We start from the raw sequence: 19,073 nt of genomic DNA on the forward strand, positions 1-19,073 counted from the left end.
TAGGTCTCTCCAGTTTGGGGGGTGTTACAAGCATAGCCGCCAGGCAAAGCAAGCTCTCTTTTCTCATCACTAATTACACTAATCAACACAGATGTCCCACATAACGGAGGCCTTTGTTCCTGCTGTGTCAAACATGTTCTGTGACCATATTGTCCTTCCTATGCCAAGTCTAGTGGCTCCGGGAAACCCCAAGCAGATGCTCGCACACAGGTTTTATCACTAGATGAGCATCCCTGCACCATTCCCTTCAGGAAATAACACAGGACACATATGAGGTTAAAAACCACACAGCGGACTCACCGTAGAGGCTCTGCAGGCGGAGCTGGGACATCTTAAAAGCCAGGCCTCTTGGTCTGTTTCACAGTCCTTATTGTAACAGCCAAGAATTAAACCGGTTTCCCTGCTGATGGCTCACGGTGACTGTGTCATATCATGGAGAGCGGGAACCCTGGTGCTCTGGGCTTGAGCCCCATCACTGACACCTCTGTGACCTCAGACTAATGGCTTAACCCTCCCATGCCTCAGTTTCTTCATCTATAAATGAGTATGTTAACAGCAGGGTGGTTGTGAGGATTACATGGTACAAGCGGTGCATGATACATACGCATTCAGGACAGTGTTTGGGACAGTCACGTGGCGGGCTCCCCGTAGATGATTTACAAGGCTCAGCCTACCAATGACTGGTTCACAGCGTCACAAGGCTGATTTTATAGAGAAAGTTGAAGAGTTGCTTACTTGTTCGTTGCCGTAGAAACGAGAGAGCAGAGATTCAGAGAGTCATTTATCGGCCTGTGCAAGCAGTCTTGCAGCCCCCAAGCTGGAGGGCACCATTACTCTGGCCCCCCAATAGTTAGGAGAGTTTAAAGTACACTCCACAGGACTTCCTAGCCAAAGTGATCCCTGTGTGAGCTTCCTTTTAGCCATTGGTGGCTGGTAATTCTCAAGTTTCAGAGACAGGAGACATCAGCTCCTTGAGTCAAAACCAGCCAAGGCAGCAACAAGGGTGTGGTGAACACATCTGTAAACATCTGCAATGCTAACCCGACTGGACAGGCAGACGGGAGACAAGGCCCTCCAAACCAGCCATGGTTCACTATGTGTAGCTGCTCCCTCCCTTCCTCTGAGACTTCCACAGCTCCTTACACAGAGATGGCTCAGCCAGAACCACCAGCATGAACTAAACTAAACAGAATACACTCACCCCTATTCTTTCCTCAGAACTTAGCAGTGTCTCTCTACACGTGCCGAAGTGAGGTGGGATCTAATGTCAGACAGGTACAAACAGATCAGAAGACCTGGGTTCAGGGCCTAGCTGAGTCTGCCTCTTAGGAGGCCTCAGTGTCCTTGGCTAGGGAGCCATGGGTTTAACTACACAATCCAGATGCCAGCAGATCCTGTTCTGGACTGACAGCCACACTTCCGACCCTGTGGCAGAACATCAAAGTGAGCTGGAGGGTAGCATGACGGCTGTTCTTGGCTGACGAACTACATCTGGAACCAACTAAAATCTAAAAATGGGAGGGGGGGACATACCTGTGAGGGGTTTTTGCTTAGTTTGAAGTAGGAAGATCCACTCCTAATCCAGATCTCTGAGGTGGGCAGACATGCCTTTAATACAGATCTTTAATGCTAGATCTTGAGAAGACACCTTTAATCTGGGCCATGCCTTCTGCAGGAAGCCTATACAAGAACACGAAAGGAAACTTCTGCTCTTTGCCTGCTTCGCTTGCCCTTGAATGGCTAGAAATCCATTTCCTTCACTGGCATTTGCGCCTGCTTCCTCAAGATCCCAGCATACACTGAAGACATCGCAGACCAAGCAACCACTGGATTCTCCTCAGACCTTCCGTTCATAGCCAGCCATGGTTGGGTTAGCTGAACCATAGCCTGAAAGTCATCCTGATAAACACCCCTCCAGAGAGAGATTCATTCTGTAAGTTCTATTACTCTGGGGAACTCTTGCTAATACAGTTATACTAGATACAGAAATGCATCTGGATTTACTGAAGGCAATATTCGCTCGCTGACTTTCAAAACTTTTCTTTTAACGCAGGGCTGAATTATTCAGAGCCAAGTGAGAGGTTAGCTGGTTTCAGTTGCATGGAAAACTTAAGCCCTTCGGGTTTAAAATCTCAACTGAAATTTCCATGTTCACTGGTAAGTTACTCAGATGAGGCCAGACTGGTCTATACAGCAAGCTCCAGACCAACCACAGATACAGAGTCTCAAAAAAAAAAAAAATTTAAGCTTATTTGGGTTAATATGCAGAAAATAAGTGGCAGGAGAACACTCGGCCATAATTGTGACATCTGTACATACCCTACCCCCACAAGGCTCAGAGGACAGCTTCAAAGAGCAGACTGGAGAGCAGGTTGTGGAGGGTTACTGGGAAAGTGTTTTCTAGACACGATAGGAACATTGCACCCATGAGCTTACAGCAGCTGTGGATGCCTCCCCGCAACCTGAAAAAAAAAGCCAGTCAGCATCCCAACATGGATGGGGAGGGCTCCTGAGGACCAAGTGCTAGCTGAGGGGCTACTGATGGCTGTCGTGGAAGGGATAAGTCAGTTTCCTTTAGGGTGTGGTCCCTGGTAAGTTGCCCACGCTCCAGTGGATGGCCCTACACGTATGTACAGGTGAGCATCACTAATGGGACTCAGTGGGTTATCAAAAAAAAAACCTTTTTCAAGGACATGAAGTTGGGAGGGGACATTGTGGGGATGCTTTAGGAGTTAGAAAAGAGGCTTGGAGTGTATAGAATTCCAACGCATTGTTCACATGTATGAGATTCTCAAGCAATAATGAAATACTTTAAGACTATCGGTACATGCACACATACCCACATGAAGTGGAGTCACTTGACCTGCACTGTAGAAGCAGCTGCCATGCACAGCAGCAGCGGTGTGCAGAGAAAGCACCAGTGTGGGCTGACTGCAGCTCCCTCCTGCTCAAGGTCTTCCACACACAAGGTTAGGCTGCTCGGAAATGTGCTCTCTGGCAAGTATGGCCCTGATCTGTCAGTGGAACACCCACCACTTCTGTTCACCTCTAAACAAGTGCTGGGCAGGCATCTGGATGTCCCTTTCACTCCCCAGGAAAATGACTGAGACAAAGAGCTTAGGGACGTGGGATTCCTCCAGACAACAAAATAACCAGCAAGGCTCCTGAGTAGAGAAACGAGAAGACTGGTGTCTGAGGAGAGGACTGCAACTGGGGTCATACCAGCGCGTGCATTTTCAAAGCTCCCCTCACAGGCTGGACAGGGCCCTAATGGCATGTTACTAAAGGCTCTTATCATTCTCAGAATATCCTTGCTTCTCAAATGCTTCATTCTTTAAGCCTTTTATGAAAATGAACAACATTAAAGTAAACTATTTTAATTCTAGATATTTCTTAAATACCACACTTATAAGTAGGCATAATTATACTTTATTGTAATGGTTTTCAAAGATGAAGGATGGGGCTCTCAAAAGTTACCAGAGTCACTAAAAACCACAAAGTTAGCGAACATTTTCAAAAAGCCTGGATACCAAAACAGCTCTTAACTGTTGAAATTTGCAAAGAAGACTCAAGAGTACAGGATGGCAGTTGAGCTTTTCCCAAAGCACAGTAACAAGTACATTAAAACAGGGAATAATGAGGGGAAACATCTGAGGCTAAGTCCTGTCGTAAGTGAGCATCTTCATAGGACTCAACAAAGCCCCATCGCCAAAAGAGCTTCCTCCCGCTCTGGGGTTGGCAGCTGAAGAACGTGCCCTGCATGGACGCAGCCTCAGGCAGCGTCTGCACAGCGCAGCCTGAAGAGACTCAGCGCACGAGCAGACATGCAGCTGCATGGTCTCACTGGGAAGAGAGCCATTTGAAGCTAAAGGGCACTTTGCTGGGGTTCACACCATGGCTAGGAGTTTCTACTCCATGCCAAGCATCTAGAGGTGAAGGGAGGACAGCTCTGTCTGACCATCTGCCTTAGGGCCAATGGAGTGTCAGCTCTCTAAAAGCCACAGGCTTTATTATGGAAAGGAAAAAACCCAGGGTACGAAGAATGTCATAAACCGCAGGACAGCAAATTGAGGTTTTGTTCTCTCCTGTTTAACAATTATACCACTGGCTGTAAATGACATCCATGCCAGCCTTTAGTGTTTTCTGATCTTTGTAAGAAAATCCAGCATTTCTGCCAGAATGTCCCGCTGACTTTCCTGAAATATGTTTTTTTAAATAATGTATTACTTATAAGGCTGGGAAGAGCAGTGTGAGCAGCCGAGCACCGTGAGCCTGCGCCCTGCCTGAGCTCTCACACACTCAGGACTATGTCTCCGTCTGGCTGCAGGGCGTCCTGGAGCAAAGTCAGAGTCTCTGCTATCACAATCTCAGGCAGCCTCTCCTCTGCTCCTCAGTGCTCTGTCAGAGGTCTCTGGGCTGGTGGCTCACATCTGGTGACTCTGTCTTGTTCTCGATGAGAGAGATCTGCAGCACAGGCAGGAGAAGCTGGAAGGCATCTTGAATGTAGGAGGCACTGTTTGAGGCCTGGCAGGATTGAGAAGTCACCAGAAACAAAATGTTACAATTACATGGAGGAGGAAATACTTGAAGACAAGGAAACAACAGACCTGTGTCTGCGATCCAACCGACATCACAGCTTAAGTAAAGAAAGAACAGGCTTGACTACTGCACTCAACTTTGACATGGGACAAGACAGACCCAGGACTCAGATAGTGCAACAACACCAAAAGAACACCAGCTCCCCGACCCACCCAGCACAGCAGCTCTGACTGCTGCTCAAACTTGACAACCAAGGACTCTGTTCCCGCACTAGGGTCAAGACTGACATGCTCTCCGGAGCCTCTGAACCACCACATCTCCTTCCACTGACCCAATGCCATGACGGAACCACTGCACACAGGTATGAACAGTACAGACACAGTCTGCTCAATGTGACAGACATGCAGACGAGGAGCCTTAGAGAATCTCTACACCCAAGTATGCAGATCTGGCTTATATCTGACAGGCTCTCCCTTCCCAGAATAATAGCCTAAAATAAAGACATACATTTCCAAGGACAAGAGTGTTTCAATTTTGTATCGAATAGCCCATTCAAAATGGAAACAGGGAGCTCACACCAAGAGAGCCTGCCTTTTGTATACTTATCAATAGCTGGCACTCCTATCAGAACTTCAGTGGGACACTTGATAACACAATTTCCAGCCAAAGGAGGCCTTAGGGATCCTCTGGTTACAGCTCCTTGCACTTAAAACAGGTAAGATTGCCAGGAAAGGCAACTCTGACCCAGGACTGTGAGGGAGGCCTACTGGCTTCCAAGTGCTTTCAGCTCTGCCAGCTACTAAACCACAGGCCCATGTTTAAAAGCAGTTTACCTTATCACAAGAGGCCTGGCTACTCAATGCTGTACAGCTGGAGGGTTAAGAGCATTTCTTTAATAGTAACTTAAAATAATTTTAAACTAAACAGTCTAATTAGTTCTTTAAAAACTTTTCACTGATGTTTTTACCTATATTTTATTTATTTACTTGTGTGCACACACATGTGGGTGTACACATGCTATAATGCACATGTGGAGATCAGAGAACAACCTTCAGGAGTCCGTTCTCTCCTACCATGTGGATCCTGTAAATCATACCCATGCTGTCAGTCAGGCTTCATAACAAGCACCTTTACTGAGCCATTTCACTGATCCTTACTTCTTACTTAAAACCTAGCCAATTATCAACATATTCCTCTCCTTGCGTTACATAAGTTCATCTCACCAGGTCATCGAAGGTCTAAGTTGTCAGACAGCATGGACTCCAGAAACCACCCCACACAGGTGACAATCTGACCGAGGACAGCATCCTCTCACTCCTCCTCTGGAAACCTTTTCTGTACGTACATTGGTGTTTTGCCTGCATGTGTGCAGACGGTTGTGAGCCACCATGTGGAGGCTGGGAATTAAGCCCAGGGAACTCTAGAAGAGCCAGTTCTCTTAACTGCTGAGCCATCTCTCCTCCCACCCCTTCCAGAGACTTAAACCCTGTGGAGCTCACAGACTGAGAAGGACGTGCAAGCTCCAGTGCCACCCTGTCAAACAGAGAAGAACTCTTTCCTTGGCAATGGCCACGTGCCTTTCTCTAACTCCTCTGCACGAGGCCGGCCTTTCAGGAGGCAGTGCTTGTCTGAGTGAGCTTCAGTCCTTCGTGTTCGACAGCTGGTCTCCAGAAGTGTTTCATTACTGAGAATCGTGCATGAAGCTTCAGGGAGGAACTGAGTAACGACGGCCTATGGCTCCTTCCATGTCACTTTACCCTTCAGCTTTGTCACACCTTCTGTACTGAGTAGGGACACATCAAATAAACAGCGTTTGGCGATATCTGTATCGGCAGGGCTAACCTGCAATCTGGTTTTTAAAAAGCAAACCTAAGGGTGGAAAATATTAATGTGCGATGCCTTTGGAGTCAGAGACACAAAAGCCATCACTACTGACCTCTAGAAACACTGCGGTGATTAACGGGTTGAGAACATCTGCCTTCTCTTTGACCTGGAATAAAGGAGAGAGTTTTGTCACCAAAAATCAAGACAAGACACCAGGCAGAACAGACTCTCCCCTTGAAACACACAGGGTAAAGGCACAGGACACCTCTGTGTCGTCTCTGGAGGAAACCTTAAGTGCTTCACGCTTACTTTTTACACATGTCTGCGCTGCCGAACCGAGAACGCACTGCTTAGCAGTTTGGGGGGGTTGTTGCTGCTGTTGTTTTTTGGGGTGTGTGTGTGTGTGTGTGTGTGTGTGTGTGTGTGTGTGTGTGTGTGTGTTCTTGAGGCTCACATGAGTAATGACAAGGCATGAGGAGGTCAGAGGACATTTCAGGAGCCAGTTCTCTCCTTCCATCATGCCTCTGAACACTCAACTCAGGACGTCAGGCTTGCTCAACAAGCACCTTACCCTGAGTCAAGTCACCAACCCTGCAGTCATTTATCAACGTCTAAAACTATCTTCATTCTGTATGATATAAACACAAAATGTAGTTCTATTCAGGCAAAATGAGGAATGAAGGTATGAAGGTCACTAGCAGGAGAGATGGTACTCTCCAGAACTGTCTTCATGTTGAGTAGGACAAGCTGGTGTCACAAAGAAAAACAGATATGTTTTCTGTAATAGATGTGGAGTCTAAAGTAACCCTTCTCTGTAGGTGTGGAGAAAGAGATGGGGGAGGCAGGAAAGTAGGACTATTTAAAAGATAGAAGGCGATCAGCCAGCACTAGGAGGGACAAGAGAAAAATGGGGTGAGTTTGTATATATGATGGTTCGTGTTGTCAACTTGACAGACTGTAGAATCATCTGGGACATGGGCCTCTGAGCCCTCTGTGAGGGCTTCTCTTGTCTGGGCTAAGTAACTGCTGCTGGGATCACTCCCTCAGCAGGGGCTCCTGCACTGCTCAGGGGAGGCAGCAGGCTGAACACGCATTCACTGCTCTCTGCTCTGACTGCAGAAAACAATGCCAGCGGCCTCAATGCTCCCACTGCCTTGACTTCCCCGCCATGATGGACTACTCGCTCTAACTTTCACCTTAAGCTGCATCTGCTACAACATCCCATCACAGGAAAAGAAACCAAAACCATGCACTCAGAGAAACTAAAACAATGAAGTAAACACGCAGATAAACTATAGAAAGAAAAGTAATCTTCATTTAAGAAGGGCATCTGGAAACCTGACCACAGCACTGGGACAATTCTAAAATAAGCTCACACTCAACTGTTTTGAACTCAGGCCTCTGAGAGTCTCATTCCATATAAACACAGTACGAATTTCAAACACAACAGTACTTTATAGTTGACTTATCTTAGCCTGCCTTCACAAAACACACAAAATATCTCCATTAAACTACTCAGGAAATCCAGGAGCTCATTTAAAGAAGATGCTAAGGACGAGAAGCTACATCCTCAGATTACTCCAAACAGGAGAGTCTGAACTCCAGCTCTGGCATTTCATCTGGGCCATGGCTTTGCTACATTAGGCTCAGCAGCAACTCTGCCACCACCACTGACGCACACACTGAAGAGCCAGCCTCATCTTCCTCCATGCTCTTGGTTCACCTCACCAAGAGATCACTAGTTTCCAGATCTCCCTTCACATCACTACAGACCTTCAGTAATCTTAGACCATAAAGATGGGGAAGGCTGTGGCAGACTGTCCGAGCAGGAGACTGGCTGGAAACACCTCAACCGCATGCAGCAAAGAGAAGGTGACGAGCAAGGCCACAAACTCTCCACGCCCACTTGCGGTGGCAGACTTCCTCCAGCAAGGCTCAGCAGCCGTAAACTCCAGGACATCCCACAGACTGCCACCAACTGGGGACAAACAGTCAAACACACAGTCTTTGGAGGGCATTTCTCACACAAGCCACCACAGGGCAGGACACGATACTCAAATACAGACGTGAGTAATAAAACCGTGTGTCTACAATCTTATGACCTCTGTCAAGGAGACAGACTTCAATGGGGAAGAGTAACCTTTTCACTGGTACACGAAACAGAAGAATGCAAACCAATGAAGTTGTAACCTGTGCCTCATACCACACACACACACACACACACACATACACACACACACACGCACATACACACACACACAGACACACACACACGCACATACACACACACACACACTCATCAGAGAAGACACGAAGTGGGTCCTGGTGAGGTGATGCCTCCTGCTAAAACACCAAATTGTATGTGATGATGATGACCAATGAAAGGAGAACTTTGTTGAAATTCGTCAATGTCACATAGGACAACAAATCAAAAAACCAGACATGGTGGCGGCACACACCTGTAATTCCATTGGTCAGGAAGCAAAAGGAACACAAGAGGATAGCAAGGCCAGCCTGGGCTACACAGACCCTGTCTCAAAAACCTACAAGATGGGCCTCTAACTCAGTGGTAGAATGCTTGCCGTACACAGACACATCCTGGGTTTGATCCCCTGCACTGCAAAAGCAAACAAAAAGTGAGAACAACCCAGGAACTGAGGGCAAGTCTGTGTCTGTCACATACCTGACAAGAAATTTACATCAGCAAGACACAAGAGCTTTCCACATGGCAGTAATAAAAAGCAAACAACCCCGTTAAACTTACTGTAGCAGACATCTCTTCAAAGTCACTCCAATGCCCAACAAGTGTGTGGAAAGACAAAGTATCCTTAGATACTACAGAAATGTAAATCTAGTCAGCACTTACCACTCACCAAGACAGCTATTACTGGTGAAGACACAAGAAAACTGTCACGTCATACACTGCTGGTAAGAATGTGAAACTATGGAGTCACTTTGGAAAAAATGTGACATTTACCATGTTATCCATAAGGTTCAGCAATCCCACATCTACCCAAGAAAAGAAAAACAACTCACACTATGTTCATGACAGAATTATTCAAAATAATCACAAATAAGAACAATCCAAATATCTATCAAATGAAAAACAGATTAAAATGGGGTATATTCAGTCATAAAATAAAGTATTAATAAAAACAGTAAGTACGAACACATGCTAAAACAGGACCAACTTCAAAACTACCATTCCAATCTAACAAACCTTCACGTGTCATCTCATTGATAGTAAATGTCTAGGATGAGAAAGCTTTCTGGAGAGAGAAAATGCACCATCATAGACTACAGAGAAAACCGCCGTCATAGACTAGTAGAGATGGAGTAGAGAAGGAAAGGGGGAGTGCCAATGTGTGAAATCTTAGGGGCAGTGATGAAATCTCCTCCACTCCAATCCTAGTAGCAACGGTACATCTCTGTCATACTAACAAGCATCAACCTGTACCGAGACGGTGAACTCTATGGTACATAAACTACCATTCAGACATTGGCCCCACGAGCAGGAATTCTTACCCCAGCTGTGGTCAGGCAGGTGGTGAACTCTTTAGACAGAGAGGCCAAGTCTTTACACAGCATGACTGTCATCCTGGAGAGAAGAACACATCAGGAGACTTCCGCTCTTCTTTCTCTTTCTAGTCACTTAAACACTGTGCTTAACAACTGCTACACAGAGACACATCCGTCCTAGTAATGAAGAAGGATGCCTCTAATGGCATATGTACATCTCTCTTTCCGCTATTTCAGTGTGGATACACAATTCGACAGTGGCATATTTAGGAGACAGAGTGACCCTGCCACTTGCTCTGTAGTCCACCTTGGGCTCCAGTGGCTATCGCCAGTCCTTGGTGATAAGAGTCCATTCCTTCCTGCTACAGACGACCTTACGTGCCTTTTCCTACAAGGGATGCTTCTTGGATGAATGAGCTCCCTGACTCTGCAGTGGAAGCCATGCTTTCTTCCCTCATCATGACTTCTAAGCCAACCACCTTCTCTCTCAGGTTCTAGTCCCTGAAGGGCCTCTCCCCTTTCTAGCTCCTTTCCTTCTTGCCCAAATCCCTCCATCCTGAGTTGTGAAAACAGGTCCCTGTCCTTGCTCATCTGTCACCTACATCAAGTCTCCCACACCTTGTGTGATAATTCCCTGAGGCTCAAACACTGGCATGGTCTCCCTACCATGTGTTAACTTCCTTACTCCCCATACGTCCATAGACAGTCACTGGTACTACCGGCTGGCTGGCCGGCTGGCTTTGTCTGTTTATTGAGACAGGGTCTATCTGTATAGCTCTGGCTGTCCTGGAACTCCTTGTGTAGACCAGGTTGGCCTCAAACTTGAGGCTGGCTTAGGCTACATAGCAAGATGCTCCCCTCGCCCTACCCCACCCCCATGTCTGTCTATCTGAGTGTCTCTCTCTCTCTCTCTCTCTCTCTCTCTCTCTCTCTCTCTCCTCCCCCCCCCTCTCTCTCTCTCTCACACACACACACACACACACACACACACACGGATGTCTATTTAGATTTATAAACTATAAACTACTAGACTTAGGCTTACCCTTTCTACTGCCATTACTCACATTTTACTACTTTGAAATATATTTGTTCAAAATCAGCAAAAGTGACAAAATATGTGTGGGGCTTGGGTAGCCTCCTTTAACTGCCCTGGGTCTACACCTCCTCCATTTGTAAAGTTGTACTAATCATTTACCTTTTATGTTGCTATAAAAATGAGCACTGGTGACTAATAACTTACTTAAGAGCTGAAGAACTTAGGCCCACTTTCTGTTGTTACTCATGCTAAGTTCCACTCCTACAGAGACTAACAATCAGTTAATGAAACAGGTGGGTTTACATGTACACATGCCCCTGCTTGGTAACAATACCCTAAATAAGCAAGCCTTTAACGTGTGCCCGTGTGCAATGGGACCAGTACCTGTTAAAAAGCAACATTCTAAAAGCTGAAGGAGTAAGAAACCCTCTCCGCAGGTTCCTTTGAGATGTGCAGGATGCATTGTACTTACTGGGAGAGAGTCTGGCTCCTTTCTAAGGCTGTCACCTCCTGCTTCTGGCCATGCAGAACCAACGCTGCTGTTTTGTGGAACAATTCAATTGAGCAGGCAGTCAACTCTGCTAAGCTCCGGATTGCAAATGCATGGATGTCCTAAGAGCCAAACAAAGCATTATCGCTATTGTTGCTTATCACTATAAGTGAAAACGACGGCCCCTTGCTTCTTATACTAAAGAGACAATAGGATGCTTCCCAAGTAGAAACGAGGAAAGGCCACTGTCTAATAGGCCTGCTCTTCTTCCACAGCACGGCACCTTCTACAGCTGGCCTCATCACTACAGCAACCGAGGCTTCTGCATGGCTGCCTGTGACCGTGTAACTAAGTCCAGCCAAAGGACTAAGATAAGTGTCTGGTAGCTTATTCAGAATTACAGTCAACTTCCCTCCTTCCCTCCTCTCCCCTTCACTTCATTATTTTTATTTATTCCTCTTCTGCATTCTGGAACTGAAATCATACCAACCTACATCATAATGTTGAAATCACTGATACCAGCAACAAAATAAAAGGCTCCTCAGCTCAACTGCAAGGTCACCTCTATTGTAGTGTGTCACGGGGCGGGGGGGAGGGGATATACTCACCTGTGTGAGTATAGGAGGGTGCACTCACTCACCAGTGTGCATGAGTGTGGGGTGGGGATGCACTCACCTGGGTGTGTGAGGGGGCACACTCACCTGTGTGTGGGGAGGTGCACTCACCCGTGTATGTGAGTGGGGAGTCCAGAGGCCCATGTCCAATGTCTTCCTTTATCAGCCCCCACTTTATCTTTTGCAACAGAGTCTCTCACTAAACTTGGAGCCTACTGTTATGGCTAGACTATCTGGCCAGTGAAATCTGGGGAAATCTTGCCTTCACACCCCACAGCTTCTGCACTGGGGTTACAACCATGTGAGACCACATTCAGCCTTTTATGTGGATGCTGGGACCCAAGTTCAGGTCCTAATGCTTGGGCAGCAAACACTGAGCCATCTGCCAGCCCCCACAACTTCATCTTTCTTTAAGAGAGTTTAGTTGCTTTGGTTACCTCTATTGAATGTTTCTGGGCTTCCTCAGTATTTTCTGCCTCCAACTGTTTTTCCCCTTCTTCTTTCTCTGCTACTGGCTTAGCTAGAGACGTCCTGATCCATTCGTAGGCTGTATTTCTTGCCTAATAAGGATTAAACAATTAAACAATTAAAAAGCAGTTCTTACCAGAAATGCATCAGCACCCTGGAGGACAAGCTCTTCACAAAAACAGACCATGCAACCTTTCAGTCCTTATCTCGTAAGATGCAAACCCTTACACTGAACCCTGTCCAATGGCTCCCTGCAAACCACCCCCTACTCCCACTCCACCCTGTGGGTTCTCTGAAACTGAAGTTTGCTCTAGGGAAAGTGCAAGCATCTGGAGCACAGATCAGACATTTCACAGGTAGGTCAAGCTGCAGAGCACTGCCCCCAGCACATAGATCCTCCAGGCCCCTTCTTTAATAATGCTCACCACAAAAGACTTTAGCTCACCATCAACAACCTGGTTTGTAAAATTTTGGGGATTAGTTCTAATGCTTTGTCTTAATTCAGCTCCCAAAAGCCAGAGCTTCCAGATGCTGAGGGTCCCTGCCCGCAGCTGGCTTTGATTGATAATAAAAAAGTGATGTATAGTCAATGGCTAGGCAGAGGGACAGAGGTGGGACTTTTAGACTGTAGGGCAAGAGACTGAGGAAGAAAAATCATCATGACTGGGGAGCAAAAAGAGCAAATTTAAGGACCTGCCAACATGTAAGAATCCAGGAAAGTGGTCTTAAGGGTCATTCCCCCAACTGTGTCTTGGGTAGCAGAGATGAAATAGAGATTTTAAAAGATGTTAACTCAGGAATACCGGAGGGGAGTGTGTGCTAGCCTCAGGGAGGTTTAGAAATGCCCAACCACTGAGCTAGTCAAGGCATATCCAAATTAGCTGGCATGTGAGTGTGTCTTTCATTCGAGTACCCAGAGCTCTAGGGTGGATACAGCGCACACAACCTCCTGGGAGCCAAAGTGAATTAACCACTATGGTAAAATTCATAAAAAGTAGGCTCTACCTGCCCCACATGTGGCCCATACATATACAGCCACCCAATTAGACAAGATGGATGAAGCAAAGAAGTGCAGACCAACAGGAGCCGGATGTAGATCGATCCTGAGAGACACAGCCAGAATACAGCAAATACAGAGGCGAATGCCAGCAGCAAACCACTGAACTGAGAATAGGACCCCCGTTGAAGGAATCAGAGAAAGGACTGAAAGAACTGAAGGGGCTTGAGACCCCAGATGAACAACAATGCCAAGCAATCAGAGCTTCCAGGGACTGAGCCACTACCTAAAGACTATACATGGACTGACCCTGGACACTGACCTCATAGGTAGCAATGAATATCCTAGTAAGAGCACCAGTGGAAGGGGAAGCCCTGGGTCCTGCTAAGACTGAACCCCCAGTGAACTAGACTGTTGGGGGGAGGGCGGCAATGGGGGGAGGGTGGGGAGGGGAACACACATAAGGAAGGGGAGGGGGGAGGGGGATGTTTGCCCGGAAACCGGGAAAGGGAATAACACTCGAAATGTATATAAGAAATACTCAAGTTAATAAAAAAAAAAAAAAAAAGTAGGCTCTATATTCATTTTCATTTGTGCCTGCATGTTAAAAGTGCAGCCAATGTCAGACACACCCACACTGTCACATGTACTAATTCACTGACTTCCTACATAAAGATTGTCACTCCACACAAATGCCACAAATTTCCTTTCTCCTGATAATGAACCTTTCTCTGGTTTCTCTAGTTTGTTTTGATTCAAATACAATCTTCTGGTTCTTCACCCATCTTTTTAGTTACTGCTCTTCAGTGATTATAAAGTGCAGTGTAATCCTGATCTTGCCGGCCTACCTATATCCTCTGACCCCACTCACCCTACTGCTACCTTTGCCTAGATCACTATTTCCAATCTTAACTTCTTTCTCTGGAAAAATGAAGCACCCCAAACGCCTGCTAGACACACATCTGATATTCTGCAACACATACTGCATGTAAAGGAAATGAAATACTTTTATCTTTCTATCTCTAATCCATCCTTTTATTAGCCAAACTTTGGAGGTACTGTTCTATACTAGTGACTCAAGCAAAACTATGACAGCCATCTTGGATTTTTCCATCAGTCTGATTTTCACTGCCCCAACCCTCCCCTTCTATTACCATCATGTGCACTCAGAGCGATGCCATGACTACTCTATTACTTCTAAAGTGGCTTGTCTTAAATTTATTTTCACTGTCATAATACTGTCAGTGATCTGCCTACCATGCAAAGCTGATCATTCCCCTGTGGTGGCTTGAATGAGAATGGATCCCACAGACTCATGTATTTGATGCTTAGTAGTTAGTGGACCTGTTTCGGAAAGACTAGGAAATATAACCTTGCTGGAAGTGGTGTGTCACTGAGGTGGGCTTTCAAAAGCCTGCCTTCCTGCCACCATGGTCCCCATCATGATGGTCATAGATTAACTCTAAAACTGTAAGTAAGCAAGTCCCAATTTAAATGCTTTCTTTCAGTAGTCATGGTGTTTTATCCCAGCCAGAGAACAGTAATTAGTAATCCCTTTTGGTCATGGGTGCCCCATCACCTAGGTCATGTTCCTTCACATGATCTAACTGCTTTCCAATCTCATTTCCCATGCTGTGCTCCAGTAAGTCAACCTCTAACTGTACCTTTTTTCCCCAGCCCTTCACCTAAAACATCATCCCACATAATTTCCAAAGACAAGGCACCTGAACAACCTTTCTCTGAATTTCCACAATCCCAGAATACCACTTAACCTGAGTGCTTACCAGAAGACAGAGAAATCATCTGTTAGTCTCCTAAGTAGAGTGCATGCTGAAGGACAGCAGCAGATGCCCATCTGGCTTGTACACCTAGTCCCTGGCATGTGCGTTTCACAACTGCTTTATCTCCCTTCTTTGTGTAGCATACTGGTTTGGGTTCTAGAGTCTTCTGGGTTTATATAGTCTGGATGAGTCTTGCCTATAAATATATAGGCACCAATGATTAGCAAATGATTCCGCTAGCTACCAAGTAACATTAATCCCACCATTCCAACAGTGATTGGTTTGTGGACAAGAATGTGATACAATAAGGCCAATGAACTCTCAGAGTCTTAGTAAACTTGCTAAGAAAGGTAAACCATCAACCCAAAGCCACTAGCGCTCTCTTAAAGCCATGTACATAAGTATGCTAAGAACAAAGCCACAGAAAAATAGCAGAGCCTGGAGGTACAGGCTCCTCTCAGAGCCACTCCAGAAGCAACACTACTGCTCACTGTTCTAGTTTCTTTGACTATTGCATCCCCTCTTTTCATACAACTCCACTTGTATTTTTAGCATTTGTAGAGGAAGAACTCCATTACCTGTGCTAACTGGTTTCTGTCAACTAGATACAAACCTACATATATCTGGGAAGAGGGACTCTTCATTGAGAAAATGCTTCCAAAGACTGGCTTGAAGTAGTCAAACGAACTGTCGTGATTAATGACTGAGGTGGGAGAGCCCAGTTCACTGCAGTTGGTACCACCCGTAGGCCAGTGGTTCCAGGCTGTATATATACTAAAGCAGGATGAGGGGGGCAGGAGGAATAAGCCAATTAATGATGCGCCTCCAGGATGTCTGAAATAGATTCCAGCCTCCAGGGTCCTACCATGTCTTCCCTTAGTGATGAAATGTAACATGAGAGTTATAAGAAGAAATAAAGGTTTTCTTTTGGTCTTGGTATTTATCATGGTGACAGAAAATAACTGTCCTTGAATAAAGGCACCCACTTAATGAATTTTATACAAACATAAGGAATGCGCTGAGCTGGACAGCAGTGACACACACCTTAAATCCCAGCACCTGAGGCTGTGAGTTCCAGGCCAGTTCAGTCTACAGAGTGAGTTCAAAGACAGCCAGGGCTATACAGAGAAATCCTTCTCGAAAAACAAAACCAAACAAAAAAATTAATTAAATTAATTTAATAATTAAATTAATTAAACTTTCAAAAAAAAAGTTGAGCCAGGCAACAGAGACCACACATTACCCTGGGCATTCCACCTAGACTGCAGATATGGCACTGGACTGCAGATACGGCACTGGATATGGCACTAGACTGCAGATATGGCCCTGGACTTGAGCCTTTAAGTGTCCTGAGTAATCCTGTAACCAAGGCTACAACATGAGCTGGAGAAAACCTGGCATTCATTTGTTTCAGGGTTCTGTCCTCTTCAGAATAGTTCTTCTCCCAAAGAACCTGCAAGAACAATCTAATCTAATACTGAAAAAGAAAACCTTCACACCATTTAAATATCAACCTCTCTGTTTCCAAAAAGAGAAAAAAGAAAGAGAAAAAGCAAACAGAAGGGGATAGAGAGATGATTAAATTGGCCAAAAGCCAGCCACAGTGATTCATGCCTATAATCCCAGCATTAGTGAGTCAGAGACTAGAGGATCTCCCTGGAGCTTGGTATCCAGCTAGGCTAGCCAGATCAGTAAGCCTCAGGTCCAGTGAAAGACCTTATCTCAAAAAATAAACGGAGAAAGACTGAGGAAGACAACTGACTTCAACCTATGGCTCCACGGGCACAGGCACATAGCACATGCACATGTAACACACACAAAAACAAACAGTGACTTATACCAAGGTGCAGACACAGGATATTCACAGTGTATTAAGCAAACTGAGATTTATCAAGACCAGAATATAGAATATAAGCATATAAGCAAGGTAGAAGGCATTTTCACCCTAAGGACCAGTGTATGTGAGTCAAGAGCAGAAGGGCTGGAAATAGAGCTGAGTTTGTAGGAGGAGTGCCTGGTATGCAGGAGGCCCTGGGCTCCATCCTTAGCCCTGCACAAACCAGGGACAGTAGCATGCCCCTTTCCCAGCACTGGGAAGATCAGGAGTTCAAAGTCTTCCTCAGCTACACGGTGAGTTCAAGGCCAACCTAGGCTGCATGTCTCAAAAGAATCATAACAGACACTAAATTTAAGTCCCCAGCACCAGACATACAAAAAAAAAAAAAAAAAAAAAAAAAAAGGAAGAAAAATATGAGGAATAGGGGTAAGAAGACTGTCTAGAATCTTTACCAGTCTCTTCATAGCAACAAGGGGAAATAAATCGTTAACTGCACAGAGAATCATACAACACATCACCAGTCAGAACCAGACAAAGGATTTTGGCCCTAGGAATGTATGCCTAATAAAAGAGAGAAAAGCTTAGACAAACCCCTGGTACAGGTAGCAGACAGGGAAGGCTCTACTTTTAGAATGAGGGGAGAGAGTTGTGTGTTTCAAAAAGATACACATCATTAAAGACAAGGCTGAGGAACTACCACATATTAAAGGACTCCAAACCAGACAAGTAAAACTAGTTCAATCTGGCTGCAGGTGAGGGGGGTGTCTGAATAACACAGCTCCCACGGGCTCATCCATCTGAATGCTTACCCTCAGAGACGGGTACTGTTTGGATTAGAAAGTTAGGAGGTTTTGAGGTTTCAAAAGCCTGTGCAAATGTGCCAGGCCTCTCTCTCTGCCTGCTGGAAGCTGATCAGGATGTAGCTCTCAGCTACTGCTCCAGCACTAAGTGTGTGCCACTGTGCTCCCTGCCATGACAATAATGAACTGAGCCTCTGAAACTATTAATGTTAGACATGCTGAAGTGACAACTGCACTATGATTTATGCAAAGGGATAGTCATATCTTCCTACTTATTCTCAAACAGTGAGGTTGATGTGAATACAGAGAAAGCAGAGGTGCTGTGCGTGTGGTTGAACAGTAGAAGTAGCGTGCCAGCACTAGCATCGGGGGCTGCTTGTACAGTTTTTACGTTTTTCTCAGTTTGATGTTGTTTCCAAAATGCTATAAGCAATGTCGTGCTCTGAATATGAAACAGGACTGATATGTGGAACACAGTCGCCAGCTGGTGGCACTATGATGGCAGCCTGTGAAACCTTTCAGAGGTAGGGCCTACAAGGTCCCTGGGACAAGACTCTGAAGGGTATGGCCCAGGCTATCCTCTACTGCTATGGGAACAGTCACAACCTCACACTCCTCGAACTTTCCAGTCAGGGCTAAACTGCCATGCCTTCCCCACTATGGTAGACTAAAATCCTCTGAAAATATAAGCTAAAGTATGACTTTCCTCCCTTGAGCAGCTGGTGTCAGGAATTTCAGTCACAGGGATTTAAAGTTGTCAGAAGGTTGAGTCCTTGAGGTAGATGCTGAGCACAGCCTACAAGGCTTCACTAGGGAATGCACCATCTGCCCAGGCCAGTGTCTCTCACTCCTTACCTGCTTGAAAGGGAGGAAAGATGGCTGTGCTGACTCCACACAGCCAGCAGCTCTCACGGCCAGACAATGCATGGCTGCTGCTAATGGCTGCCGGAACTGTTCAGTCAGAAAAGGATACAGAGGGAGGAGCAGCACAGGACAACAAACAGTACCTCTTGAGCAGACAGAGGAACATACACGATGGCCCTCTTCTGAGCTCTGCAAGACTTTATCCCAAACACATGCTATCTTAGCGTCGCCACCATGGCTCAGCCATGGGACGCTCTCATTCCTGAATTCTAAATGGTCACTAGCAGAGTCACCGTCAGTCACT

The 19,073-nt window shown here is 45.9% G+C and overlaps 1 protein-coding gene across 16 annotated transcripts in view; it reads right to left on the reverse strand.

Annotated features, from left to right (window-relative positions):
* Positions 1 to 3,406: 3,406 nt before the first annotated feature.
* The window catches only part of Fam114a2 (family with sequence similarity 114, member A2), a 34,867-nt gene continuing 19,200 nt past the window's right edge, over positions 3,407 to 19,073 (reverse strand). For 7 of the 16 annotated variants that reach the window (XM_087571724.1, XM_087571719.1, XM_087571722.1 and 4 more), the window contains exons 10-13: positions 12,460 to 12,582; positions 11,391 to 11,530; positions 6,476 to 6,529; positions 3,414 to 4,524 (exon numbers count right to left, since the gene is read on the reverse strand). In XM_087571724.1, the coding sequence (XP_087427850.1) occupies positions 6,496 to 6,529; positions 11,391 to 11,530; positions 12,460 to 12,582 (297 nt within the window). In that variant the 3' untranslated portion in view covers positions 3,414 to 4,524; positions 6,476 to 6,495. 16 annotated transcript variants of the gene reach the window in all.

This window comes from Rattus norvegicus, chromosome 10, assembly GCF_021556685.1.
Source record: "Rattus norvegicus strain SHRSP/BbbUtx chromosome 10, alternate assembly SHRSP_T2T, whole genome shotgun sequence".
Taxonomy (NCBI): domain Eukaryota; kingdom Metazoa; phylum Chordata; class Mammalia; order Rodentia; family Muridae; genus Rattus; species Rattus norvegicus.